The 14722-nt window shown below is 39.0% G+C and overlaps 1 protein-coding gene across 2 annotated transcripts; it reads left to right on the top strand.

Annotated features, from left to right (window-relative positions):
* Positions 1-11767: 11767 nt before the first annotated feature.
* Positions 11768-13942, top strand: LOC110681084 (protein wech-like). Of its 2 annotated transcripts, none has more exons than XM_021856860.1 (2): positions 11768-11967; positions 12028-13942. In XM_021856860.1, exons 1-2 carry the CDS (start codon positions 11771-11773, stop codon positions 13925-13927), a joined length of 2097 nt encoding a protein of 698 aa, XP_021712552.1. In that variant the 5' UTR covers positions 11768-11770; the 3' UTR covers positions 13928-13942. The 2 variants fall into 2 exon arrangements, with proteins under 2 accessions (XP_021712552.1, XP_021712551.1); XM_021856859.1 differs by having other exon boundaries at positions 11768-11970.
* Positions 13943-14722: the final 780 nt, after the last annotated feature.

Genomic DNA, 14722 nt, shown 5'->3' with positions numbered 1-14722 from the left:
TTATTTCAAAACGGTCCTAGACGACAGGCTATGATTCTTTCTTACAAATTTTCTCTGAATGAAAATGCTCGGTGGTAAGAGAGAGTTCACTCTAACTGCATAGTATTTCAAAGTCGATTATTACTTGATTGTTTTTTTTCAACTAGATATATAAACAATTGTACCCCGTTTGGCATAAGGTAATTTGGCATAAAGTCGTTTGGCATAATGGCCGTTTGACATAATGAATGACTTAGAATGAATATTGACATTTTTCGAAGCTTTTACCGAGATCAAACACCACCGAGCCCATAGCAAAAATGTTTCGTTGGTTCTCAATAAGCGTGGTGTCGTTCAGAGATATTCCAAGCTATGAATGTCATAAACCGTAGTGACATTAGAGAGCATAACTTAATAAAACTCGTGACGGGTTTGATGGAAGATCCTTTCGGAATAATAATTTTCTCCTCATCCCAGCTCTCTGTTCTGGGATGAGGAGAAAAATTCGTTGAGCTTGTTGCGATATACATATTTGAAAATAGTAAATTCACAAAAGAAAATTCGCAGTTATTAATAAAGGGAACGCTCATAGAATATTTCGCTGCAGATCAACCTCTTTCCCAGTTTGGACGTAACACTTGATAAAAATTACTTGGTAAGAGAAAGGAAATTTATTTGCAAAATATTGAAAGCCCTTATTCAAACATCTTTTATTGCAGCATAATGCAAAAATAGCATATGTACAGAGAGCAGATTATTTTTCGTTTAAAATGTTATCGCAAAATATCTTCTCACAACATAAATCAAATAACCAAAACACATTTTAAAAGAAAATGTTTGTGGCAAAACTTTTTAAAGATTCAATATAAATTTTAATTTCAATCAAAAACTCTGTCTATTATCGCAAGAAACGAAAATTTGTGATTTAAATAATAATATTGCCAGCATATCCCGAAAGGAGATCTTGTGTTCGCAAAACAATATGTTGAATATTGACAGGTTCTAAAGTAATTATCATTCTAACAGCACGTCTTACAAGAATTGATAAAATATCAAAATATAAAAATGGTTAACATTTAGCTTAAAAATTTAAAACAGTATAAATATTAAGAACAATCTATTTTTAAAAGAAGGCAAAATTTATGATTAAACCAATAGAAGATTGACCACCAAAAATTATTGCAACATAGTAAAACGAAAAGACATAAAAAATGCGTTCAGAATGATCGTGATCGAAGTGATTGTGTTATTTTTCCCCGAATGTTGTTTCTCCGAATGTTGGTTCTCCGAATGCCAGTTTCCCGAATGACCTTTTTCCCCGAATGCCATTTCCTTGAATGACCCGTTCCTTGAAAAGTGGTGCAGTTTAAATAGGTGCTATAATAGTTTTCAGTGGCTGGATGGTGAACGAGAAAAACGAAAAGCAATCAAAAGAAGGAGGTATTTTGACATTCTCCGCTATACACATGTTGGCAAAAATGCTGAGGACGAGGACGGTGAAACTCGAAAGAACCGCCAATTAAATAAAGAAGGGTGCATATCAGATGGCCAGTTCGTTCACCACCCTGAAGTGTATAAAATAACGACAATTATGAGTACCAAAACTTTTCGCGGAAGTGGACTATTTGGGGAACTGGCGTTCGGGTAACGACATTCGAGGAACCGACATTTGGGTAAAGTAGTACAACCCATCAAAGTAACTGCAGTAATCGATTTCTCTTTTCGCTGATAACTTAAGCAGATTCAATGTTATCGATTGCCGACCTTTTGTCAGTTGGAACCAAAACATATCTAAAACATATAGCTCCAAAGACAGCCTGTGTATAAAGGAAGGTGCAATTTATTTAATTTTTTTAAATTTAAGGCTAAGTAGCCCGTCATTTGTTTTAGCAGTAATGATGACTTTGACTTGCAATTTCAAAGTGATAAAACTCAGTCTTGATAGTTTATATTGACTTGAAAAAGTATCACTGTACACGCTAACATGCATAAAGTATGCTGATACTTTTTCAGCTGTGCAAACTAACTGATTTTCTTTGATTCGAAATCGTGAGATGAATTAACAACAATCATCAAAGACGCGTACAAATTTCAATGACGGCCTACTTCGCCTTAAATCAACAATTTTTATACCTATAATTATAAAAAACATAGAATGTTTTAAAGAAGGGTAAACTTGTGCTTAATATATCGAAATCTTCAGTGCAAAATTTATTCCAATAGCGGAACTCAAAGGAAGAATTAATATTTGAAAGATGGGTAATTTATGGAAATAATAAAATTCTATTGGCAAATAGTTTCCTAATATGCTTTAGTTTATCCAAGAGCATATTATTGTAGAATAAAGTGACATTTTGTATCAATTGAAAATCGTATGTCATCTTAAGAAATTCTGGGTTTCTGTCTCATTATGCCAAACGACCATTATTCCAAATGACCATTATGCCAAACGACTTTATGCCAAACGGCTTTATGCCAAACGACTTTATGCCAAATGACCTACCACCATATAAACAGTGTCCTATCGTGGTCAGTTGTTCCAAATTTGGAGGATTTAGGTAGGAGATCTCTAACTCCAAACGGAGAATCAAGTTTTCCTTTTCCGAAATTGCAAAGAGACGAGAAGTGTTTTGCCGGAAACTCTTAAAGATCGCGATTTTTTTCTGAAACATCTTGAAGAAAAGAAGCTCATTTTTTACTCATGACGACAAAACTGAACGTTTGTTAAAGTTCGTCTTGAAGGTATCTCAAGTGGCTGAACATTACTTGAAGAGATAAAACATGAAATAAATGTTTCACTTGGGGTTTTCCCAGTCAAAATAAAAAAGAAAATTTATTCTAATTACCGATGGAAAAGGACTTTCTCATGAATTTTGTTTAGTTTACCATAAAAAAGTGATCTCAATAATGATAAATCTTTGGAACAAATATCAAACATTATCACATGGATGCTGAATGCATGATTAGTGCAGGTTCTTCTCACGCTAAGGACGTGCGTCCTGTCAAAGAAGATATTGAAAAGCTTGTATGTGCAAATTGCGGGGGCAACCATATATCCAACTTTTGGGACTGTGCTTAACGCAAACGAATTATGGAGGCTCGTAGGCTGCAGAGCTACTTGGGTACTTCCATGATTCACTTCAGCATGGTTTTTTTTTTATCGGCCGAATTGTCTGAACTTTGCAATAAGTAGTACTTCAATACGAAGCATATTGTAGCCAAACATAACCTCAATAGCTTTCAAAAACCCAACTGCCCAATCAAAAGTGCCAAGAATAGGACCCGGTACCCTACTTCCAAGAACTTGCACATAAAGAATAAAACATGAAGTTATCACGTCCACAGTTTGGGAAGTCTCTACTTATGCCTCTCAGCTTATGTCAATTTTGTATTCATAGCATTGGAATTCTAGTTGATGTAATTTATCATACAGATAGTGTTAAATATTTTTTATATTTTATAATTTCAATTCAACTATACTAATTCCGAACTGCTACGACAAATGAAAAGCAACATATTGTTAACAAAATGGTAAAAAATGCTTTATTTAGTTTTACTAAATTATGATGATAGTGTTGTCTAACATAAAATAACTAGATATAATTATATATAAGAAATGAATACAGGGAACTAATGAAAAATTAAAAAAAAAAGATACGTGATGGTGATAATTTTAGATTCCTATCATGATTGGTGTTAGTCGATATAAATATTTCAAGAAAGTGATAACAAAACCGCGACTCTAATCATGGTTGAAAATCTTTATGGTGATCGGCTGAAAATGGTTGCATTACATTGTTCGGTTGCATAGCGCTCGGCAGTGCGGTTTGCGGAAGTCGTTTCATCGTTGGATGAGTTCGCCGACACTACCCACTCGTCATGGTATCGGAGAAGATCACGATGCGATGCAATGGTGTTTCCTGCCAATGCTTTGGGTGCAAGTATGTACCTTCTCTACAATCGTTGTGTAGATGAATGGCACGACTACAGAGACATGGTCGTGAAAAGAACGTAAAAAATGAGGGTGGAAGAAGTGTATTGAAGAAGAAAAGTCCAAAACGTAAATAAAAATGTTGAGGCAGTCCCTGCATTATTTTGGTTCCTCTTCTATCTCTTGGTATTGCTTGTATGTTCCCTTTATGCTGCGCTCCGTAGTTGTGAATGTTATGCCCACCTAGAGAGCCATCTCGGTTTTGGGTTGCATGTGCCTCGATAGCATGGCACCCAATGTTATGTTTGCTCTCAGCGCTTCAGACTATACGATACACGATACACGCTACCACTATTATATAGCGCTGTTTTTGATGTTGTTATTCTTTTTATTGAATTAACTTGGTGAAAAGCATAACCGAATAAAAGGGATTGGTACAAAGTATGCGAAGGGAACGGATGGCACGGAGCATGCAGAAGATTAATGCATGTGTGTGCTGTGCAATCGTTGCAATGAATAAGCGTTTCCTCTGTTTCGTATTCGAAACATGTTTACTTGGCTACTTGCTCGGTTTTTGTTGTAGAAGTTTTATGAGCAATTCACATGTCCACAGGAAGATTCCTTAGGAAGTAGTACTAGACATGTTGTTACTCAGATAGCTAAATTTTAAACAAATATCAATATTGTTTTATGCATCATTGTTTTACTTAAAACAAATACTGAAAGCATTAAAAATTTACTCTAATTAATTACATATCTTGAAGAGGCTATCATGCAAATAACATCATTGGAGATGCGAATTAAAGTATGTGGGAATAATCGCTTTTACCTAAAATATTTCACCATGAGCATTAAAGTATTGATTATACAGTCTTTGACAAAACTTAGTAATCAAAAAAATATTTCACCATGAGCATTAAAGTATTGATTATACAGTCTTTGACAAAACTTAGTAATCAAATGCTGGTTTGCCATACAAAATGCTCAGGTTTGGAGATCTGTATATCAGATTTTTCTTGTCCGAATTGGCTGAAATTTGGATGACGAACTACAAATACCTAAAGTATTCTGAGCTCATACAATTTCAGTCATATTCCATAGAATTTCAGAGGATTGTAAAAAGATAAAAGTCAGTAATCGAGAGATGTTTTCGCTTTAATTAAAAAACGGAAAGTTGAAATTGGTTGGTGTGTTCTACAAGTTTGGGTAACTTTTGAAAGTGAACAACTTTGCTGAACAAATTAATTAACACAACTTACCGTTTTAAAATCAAATCATAAATCTCTTGGCTACTTACTTTTGTCTTCGAAAAACCCCTCTGAAACTCTTTTGGAAATGACTGATATGTATGAGCTTAGTACCTATACACTAAACTTCAAGTTATTTGTAGTTCGGCATCCATATTTCAGCCAATTCGGACTACCAGATACAGAGCCTCTACTTGGACATTTTGCATGGAAATCAGTATTTGGTACTTACTTTTGTCACTGTCTGAATTATTATTTTTAACAATTTTGAACACAAAGCTATATAAACCGTAAAATGCGACTTTTAGAGATTCTTTTCTATTATACCTTGTGGGATGCATGTATTATCATAAAAATTTGTTTAAAACTCAAACTAATTGGATATAGAGTAATTTTCCAATTGTTGAACGTCATAAAATGCTAGTTAATTGTTGAACACACCATAAGGAATACACGGACTGTTCAACATCAGGCGAGATTTTTAGTCGTTCTACAGGTTAATTGCCCTTTATCGAATTTTGTAATTTTGACAAAATGTTGTCATAATAACAAAAACAATTTTTACAAAGGAAATTTCACGGAAAAGGATATATTTTTTCTCTGGAAATTAATTTTTAACCTCTTTGTAAACTCGAAACTGGGTTCAGAAAACAAAACTGGAATGTATTTATTCAAATGGTGTCTTTATATGGCCTTGGGGAAACAGTCGATTGTTTGGGTACGGGAATGATCCACTTCTCTCCACAGCTCACCTACTACCCAAATTACGATGAACCTTATCGGGGGTTGCGATACCTACATCGCGTTGATGAGCCTGACAAATTAGGTGTAGCTTACGTGATACAATATCTCATACTCAGCCGTTGGATGTCAGAACAGACGCTGTTTGAGTCGAACCTCTTTGGTGAACTGACGCACCTCTTCACTCTAGCTGATGTCAGAACAGCGGTGTCATCGTTAGACCAGCGGAAGCGAGATGTAGGGGTATCTGAGGAGTATGGTCCCGAAAGCAGATTTTCACGGAAATATATGTTTAGAGCTTTTGAATGAACGTACTTTTTTTGTTCTTTATAGCGCTACGTCCTTCAAGACAATACCTGTGCCACAATGTTACGCTAACAAACTCGGTCCATGGCTGTTTGTCTCCAGTTTTTCGATCGTCCCGCACTTCCAAGATCCTGCTCCATCTGGTCGAACCACCTAGTTCATTGTGCTCCTCTCGTCTTGCACCGGCCGGAATCGAGGTGAACACAATTTTTGCGAGATTTTGTCCGGCATTCTCACGAGGTGAAGTTTATCAGACTTCAAGGTCTTGTCCGTACACACTAAGCTCTTACGGTGAATTTCACCGCAATCTCAATAGCTGTTAGGTTATATAGTTAGGTGAACTAAAACACCGTAATTCCGTCGAAATTTGACGGATTCCGGTGATTTTTCACCGAATACTGTAAAAATTTACCCATACTCCCGTTAAATTATTTAAGTGTGTGGTAAGCACGACTTCCAGCAACGTACGTCTTCGAATTTCTCTGCTGTAGTTATCCGACGTTACCTATAATCCGCGGTATACAATTCATCCACAATCTCTAACTTATCTCCGTCGATCGTCACTCGTCTGCCAATGCGTGATCTATCGCGTTCGGTTCCTCCAGCCAATCGATACTTCGTTTTCGACGTATTTACCGTCAATCCAACTTTTTCTGCTTCACGTTTCAGTCTGGTAAACTGCTCAGCAATCACCTGGAACGCTCTTCCGACATTGTCCACGTCGTCAACGAAACAGATGAACTGGCTGAATTTATTGAAGATCGTGCTCCGCATGTTGAAGCCCACCAGTTTCATAAAAGTTTCTGGCGCAATATTGAACAGGAGACAGGAAAGACCACCATCTTGTCGAAATCTATTGCGTGATACAAACGGGTCCGATAACGCACCCGGTATCTTCTCACATGATTGTACTTTATTGTAATTTTCCATAGCTCTTCGCGGTTGATGGTATCATACTCCACTTTGAAATCGACGAGCTTTAGAATGAAACATTAGACGAAAACTGTCTTCTACAAAGTAATATGTATTAGTTATGCGTTTTGTTTGGTGTTATTCAAAATTAGGGAGGTCCACATTTTCATAAACATGAATAAGACAACTTTCTTATTTGTATAAATATGATTCACACTCAGCGTTTTTACACGAGGGATTACGAGGCCGTCGGCTTCATGGTAGCCCGCGCACACGTTGGTTTTTTGCAGTTGAAGAGGGCTTACGTTCAGTGCGACTGGAAGCGATTGGCTCAAGACCGAGCCCAGAAGAGAAGAATTATCCATTCGGCGTAGATTCAACGTAGCAGATTGTAGCCTATCAAGTATATATAGTATCCCTTGTTCAAAATTTCTGTTTCTATAGCAGTCCACGCTTAACAACGTAGGCAAAACACAAAATCAAAATCGTATTTTTACATAACTTTCATATTTTTTCCCTTCAGAAATGGATTAAAAGCTTTCGACTTTTGTTAAAATGTTCTTCCTTTATTTTAATTAGTAAAAAATTGTTTCTCTTGCTACTATAAAAATAATTTTAAAATCTAACAATGGTAGTTAGATAAGTAGTTCCTAAACATCATGTCAAAAATATTTTGCTACGATTCATAGCAAAACGGCCATGAAAAGCCACCAAAGTAATTATAGGGAACTGCCTACCAAGGATACACAGATTCCATACAAAGTTGTAGACCATTCACCATGGTTGCTTCCACGCAGAGAAAAGCCCATCCCAGAGAGAACAGGAAGCTGGTGTAGGTACAGGTGATGCAAATGTATTGTAAATCTTCGAACAATCTGCCTTCTGGCTAGTCGAAGAATGAAACGTGCACACAAAGAAGCACAAAAAGTTAATGTAGCATTCAGAGACGCAAAGTTAGCTCTCAAAAAAGGAAATCAAGAGTCTAAAACGGGCATGGCTCAATAGTCTATGCAAGAATGCCAACTCGAGTCCGTGGGGTGACGCCTTCCTCTTCTTCTTTTTCTGGCATTACGTCCCCGCTGGACAGAGCCTGCTTCTCAGCTTAGTGTTCTTATGAGCACTTCCACAGTTATTAACTGAGAGCTTACTGTGCCAATGACCATTTTTGCATGCGTATATCGTGTGGCAGGTACGAAGATACTCTATGCCCTGGGAAGTCGAGAAAATTTCCTCGACCGGTGGGATTCGAACCCACGACCCTATAGAGTGGTAATGGCTAAGACCAAAGATCTTAGCGCCCTTTTAGAAGTCGCCCGAACTATTGTGATCGAAAAATCGTCGTACTCTTCCCGCAGCCCATGGCCCCCGACGCCGTATGCGGCATATGAAGAGAAATAAGTGGCGAGGGTGACTAACGAAGAGCTGGCAGAAGTCAAGAAATCATTCGCGTCAAATAAGGCACCGGAAACCCGATGGTATCCCGGATGTTGTCCTAAAAACAGCAGTTAATGCCAATCCGGACATGTTCAGAACCGCGATGCAACGCATCTCGGAATCTTTCTGGATGTATGAAGCGAGAGAAAACTGTGCTACTACCAAATGCAGGTAAACCACCAAGTGACCCGTCGGTGTATAGACCTATCCGTCTACTAGATACAATGGGCAATTTGTTGAGAGGTTGATCCTCAACAGAATAGTACCGTACACAGAAGGTGCGCCCGTTTATCGAAGAACCAGTTTTGATTTAAGAAACGGAATTTTACTCTGGATGCTATCCAGTCGGTCGTTCAGACCTGAGAGAGACGTCATATGCAGCCCTGATTCCGCTGTCACGAAACGTCAAATGCAGCTCGTCATTTTTATGGCTGAAAAAGTGACAAGTATTGCATTCGAAATAAACTATTAATAAAAACCTCAGTTTGCGGAGCAAAGATGCTGATAAATCTGAACACAAGACTAAATATTTAGAATGTCTGCTACGTTTGCTGGCCTGAAATTTCACTCAAAGGCTTCGGTGTGATGCAAACGCAATATATTTTTTGCTGAGATGTTCATGTGAAAGTTTGAACGGCTTGCGCATGATTGATGTAAACACTGAGTGGAATAAGAAAAACTCAGCAATCGCTGAAAAAGAAGATCGTCTCCGCGAGTCTCGTCTCAGGTTCAGACAGCTGGGCATAAAAGGAGCGGCATTTGTTACTGCGTGGCAATATATGTTCATAACATATAAATCATTGTCATAGAGGGTGATCTTTAAATTTGTTCATGATTGTCACGCCAATCAAAACAATTACACCTAATTTTTCATGCGTGAGTTGTCAATCACGCGATTGTCTCTTTGAATGTGAAGAATGCGTTCAACAGCGCAAAGTTGGGATGCGATAGCCAACGCACTAAAGGTAGTTGTACTGTATGACACAAAAGAAAGACAGAAAAGCGTTCGAATTACCGCGGGAGTTCCTCAAGGTTAAATCCTGGGTCCGTTGTTATAGAATGCGATGTACGATGAAGTACTGACGCAGCCCCTTCCGACGGGTGTTAAGATTGTTGGCTTTGTCGACGACATCACCCTAGTGATATATGACGAATCGATGGAGAAAGTAGAATTGACAGCTGCGTACTCTATCTCCTTAGGTGAAGTATGGATGATGTCTAAAAAACTAGGATTGGCCCATCACAAGACTGAGGTGTGGTGGTCAATAACCGCAAGTCCGAGCAACGGGCGCTTATCTCGGTAGGTGACTGCATCATAGAGTCCAAGCGATCCCTTAGGCATCTTAGGGGCTGTCCATTAATTACGTAAGGGTTTATGGGGGGAGGGGGGTTCTGAGATTTCTTACGCACCATACAATTTATTTTTGATTTTCATACAAAAAATCTTACCAAGGGGGAGAGGGGGTTGAAAACCCCCAAAATTTGTCTTACGTAATTAATGGACCGCCCCTAATAGGGTAAGATCGATGACAAGCCCATGCTTCGCTAAACACGTTGAATATGTCTGTAAGAGGGCATCTACGGCTATAGCGGCGCTTTCGAGGATGATGTCTAACAGCTCTGCTGTAAATGCCAGCAAACGCAAGCTCCTGGCAGGCATGGCGCTATCCATACTGAGGTAGGAGGACCAATCTGGTCAAAAGCGCTTAGAACGAACAAAAACAGAAAGCGGTTGGAAAGCACGTACAGGACGTATAAGGTCTGTTTGCAGATTTCCTTCTTGTTCAAAAAATACCACTCAATTTCAAGCAAATTTGCCAAAAAAGTTTTTTGTAATTCTTAATCGATCGAAATAGAGAATTTATCATAAGTTGACATAGCGTGGCCCACAGAATACTGGTGTTCCTATTTCAATTGTGAATATCTATGATTGTGGCAAACATAAAAAATATCATTGCCATCAAAAAATAAAATGTGTTTCTAAATTATAGTGAAACCTCAATGAGTCGATATTCGGACTATCGACTCATAGAAATGTCGAGTGATGGAACAGAAATGCTTTGGAAAGCTGTTTCAGGAGACCATCGTAGTAACCATGAAATTTTGCCTTTTTAATGTATTCGAATCCTCTGAGCAGAATCTCAGTAGAGAAACAAAAAAGTAGATTGGAGTACCCTGTACCTTTTAATTCCGCCCTAATTGCTTATCCTTGACAGATACGCGTATTTCGACTATCACTTGCAGTCTTCTTCAGTGTCTGTTCCATTGGAGTGGATACGAGTAGCTGACACTGAAGGAGACTGCAAGTGGTATTCGAAATACGCGTATCTGTAAAAGCAATTATGGCGGAATTAAAAAGTACAAGGTACTCCTATCTATGAAATTTTGGTTTTGTATGGACCAATGCACGAGGTCACTCGTTGATGTTTAAGCAGTGCCGTGTAATTTATGTGACCATGGTAACGAGTGAATGCGGTTGTGTTCAAACGTCAAATTAGTGAAATTGTGCATTGGTCCATGGTTCCATGAGTCGATATCGAAGCATAAATCATGAACTCATGGAAGTTTTACTGTATATAAAAAAACAGACGTGTTATTTTCTATCTCGAATGATATGCACTGAAACGCAATGAATTTTCATCAGACAACCTCATCACTCAAACTTTAACGAGTTTTAAATTTGACTTTGATGGTTCTTGAAAGTTTATCAGCGATGCTTAAATATTTTTGCATTTTGTCCAAATATCGTCTACTAAACTTCCTTCAAAATCTCTACATCTCACCTCTGAAAACCTCCTGTAAGTTTTTTTTTTGAAAATTATTATGACTCACTTTTACGGACTACGAATTTTAACCACACATTTTTCATTTCCAGTTACAATCAACTCTTCCTTACTCAATATTTTGTAGCTAGAGAACCATAGTCATAGTTGGTTTTCATGGCTACCTCGATGGTCCTTTGGATCACAGTTGCACTGATTTTGTGTTCTGTAACTCGATAACTCCCTAATTCGATGGTCCCTTCAATATCAAGTTATGGAGAGTGGACTGTATATGTGATACACCCTACATGATATTGAAGAAGATGAGATATTTTTCGTATGCTCCAGTCTGATTCACTCCTATTATAACTTTTTCAAATTGTACTGTCGTAAAGACTTTTTTTTCGAATAAACATTATATCGGGATTGTTTTTTTTGTTCTCCATTTCAGAACCGCTATGGCACTTTTATCCAATGGTGCTTCATCAATGCAAATAACGCCACAGTCCGGCAACTCCAAGCAAAACAGCAACAAAGATGGCAACGTTGATTTCAACTCGAACGATCACATTTTCTTCTCGAACTTGTTCAATGCGCTGCCACGGTGGGACGCACCTGGAAAGGTTAGCTCCGGTCCGGTATCTGTGCCGCAGAGGTAGTACGTTTTAAGGTCTCAAAGGAGTTATCAAATGTTATAATTGTCTTTTTCTTGCAGTGCCAGTAGCAGTGCTACGAGTTTCAGCAACCCAGCATCGCTGGAAAGGGACAGCTTGAACCTAACGGATGATGTACTGTTTTCCAACGTACTAGGCGCAATAGGGACATCCAGCGGAAGCGCCCCGACCAATGATATTTTAGGTGCAATAGGTACTCACATGACCCCAAGTACTTCGCCGCAGACGAACTCATCGAACGGAAGCTCGCACTGCGCATCATCTTTGGGAGCTGTTTGTGGTCGCTGTGACACACATGCAATCAGTCGTTGCCTAGATTGCAATGATGTCCTATGTGAAGACTGTACACATGGACATAGCAAGAACACATTCGCTAAAGATCACTGTGTTATCTCAATACACACGATCTCACCGATTGGATCGGCTGCTGGAGCACAAAGTATTCCTCTAGCTAATCAACCGCATTGCGATGTACATGGCGAGGTGCTGCGCTATTTATGCGAATCATGCAAAAAAATTGTTTGCCAGGAGTGTACCCTATGGGATCATAAGGATCACTCCTGCATTCCGGTAGCTAATGTATCGCAAGGGGCATCCGAAAAGATTCTATCAATAATCGAGAGCGGTAAGCTAGGAACCAAATACATTAAGGCTAGCATTGATCGGGCCGTTACATATTCACAAGCAGTTGAAAGAGATGCAATGGAGGCTTCAGCAAGAATCCGAAAGGCTATGCGACATTTCATTTTAGCCGCCGAAGATCGCGAACGTACTTTGTTAGAACGTGTTGACAAATTTCGGCAACAAAAACTCACATCACTCTCCGATCAAATGGCAGGATTGCGAGCAGCGCTATCTGGACTCTCACAAACATCAGATATGCTTACAAAAGCACTAGACTCCGTAGCCACAATGAACAATATGGACATTGCAAAAACCTTGACTGCCGGAGAAAACCAAATGGAACAATTTGCCGCGATGTATAAGAATTTGCAACCAAAAGAGGAGTTCATCACGTTCGTAGCGCCTAATTTTGAACTCCTGCAAGACATCCGTATGCAAGGTGACGTACTTCTTGTTGGGCAAAGGAGCAACTCGTTTTCAAATGGATCAAATGTATGCATTCAACCACCAAGTGGCAACATATTGACTCGCCGTCCTATAGTTCGTAGTTCAACCCCTGCCCAACGGCTCAGTTCCTCGTCCTCGTGGGATCAAATTCCTTCTTCGAAAACCGTACTGGGGACGTCTCCAACATCTATCGGCATCGGACCGATTCCAGGCATGCCAGTATTAGGACAATGCATTCCTGGGTGTACTTCTCATGTTTCGGCTAAACCGGCTGTTGGCCCTAGTACAACCTTCGGGTTTGATGGACACGAGGATGGCCAAGTTTCTAGACCGTGGGGAATTGCTGTTGACAAAGATGGACATGTTTTGGTGGCAGATCGCCGCAATAATAGAGTACAAGTGTTTTACCCGGACGGTACTTTCAAGCTGAAGTTCGGATCTAAGGGAACTGCCAACGGCCAATTCGATCTTCCTGCGGGAATCTGCACCGACGGTCAAAATCGGATTATAGTAGTCGATAAGGACAATCACCGTGTTCAGGTCTTTTCTACTAATGGGCTGTTTTTGCTTAAGTTTGGAAGCTATGGCAAAGACTGCGGCCAGTTCCAGTATCCTTGGGATGTAGCTGTCAATATCAAAGGCGAGATTTTGGTTACCGATTCTCGCAATCATCGGATTCAATTGTTCAACTCGGAGGGTCAGTTCATATCTCGCTTCAGTTTCGATGGGGTGAATCATAGCCGATACTTGAAAGGACTGACAACACCCCGCGGAGCTTGTTTCACACCGCAAGGCGATGTGATAATATCGGATTTCGAAAACCATCGTTTGTTGCTCATTGATGCAACATTGACTAAGGTATGTAAATAATAAATATGACCGAATTATAATTTAATATTAGTTCATATACAATGTTTTCAATTATCTTTCTCATATTCTTTGAAAATAGTAGTCATTCACAGGTATATAGACATTAGACCTAGGGGGGTCATGATCCTTGCGTAGGGGAGGCACACAGCATTTATTATTATTATCTTTTATTTTAACTTGAATTTTGAAAGAGGGAAAAACCCCTTTGAGTGATTTCTTTTTGGAAATCTTTCTCAAAAAGGCACAAAACCTCTTTACCTTTTCAAACAACATTACAAAAATAATTCTTAAATACTAAAGGCTCATCCGGAAATGATCCATATCGGAGCCGTTGGAGTCATCATAGGGTCATCGTATATCCAAGTAACTTGAGTTAAAACAACTTAAACTCCGAGTGGTACAAAGGATTGGTTATCTGAAAATAAATATAAAAAAGCGAGCAGTATCAACTAGGGAGTCGATGCCGGTTATGGACCCTTTGCGTATTATGGACCCCCTACAGAAAAACATAAAATTAACACTCAAAGCAACTTTATTCCTATAAAAATCCACCGGGGGAACCTCGATTACATTGTTAGTCAGCAGTTTCAGGTAAAATATTTGGTTTGAGACGCATAAATACAGATATTTGAACAGTTTTGTAAATGAAACCACCCAAGAGGGTCCATAATACGCATTTCCAGGTGGGTCCATAATAGGCTCGTCGGCAGCGAGCCGGATTACATGGGAATCAAATGGAGGGTCCATAATACGCAACGTCAAATTTGTAAACAATCGAATGACTTTGTATGTTTC

The sequence above is a fragment of the Aedes aegypti genome, unplaced genomic scaffold, assembly GCF_002204515.2.
Source record: "Aedes aegypti strain LVP_AGWG unplaced genomic scaffold, AaegL5.0 Primary Assembly AGWG_AaegL5_hic_scaff_382_PBJ_arrow, whole genome shotgun sequence".
Lineage (NCBI taxonomy): Eukaryota > Metazoa > Arthropoda > Insecta > Diptera > Culicidae > Aedes > Aedes aegypti.
This window is presented reverse-complemented; position numbering and strand designations above follow the sequence as displayed.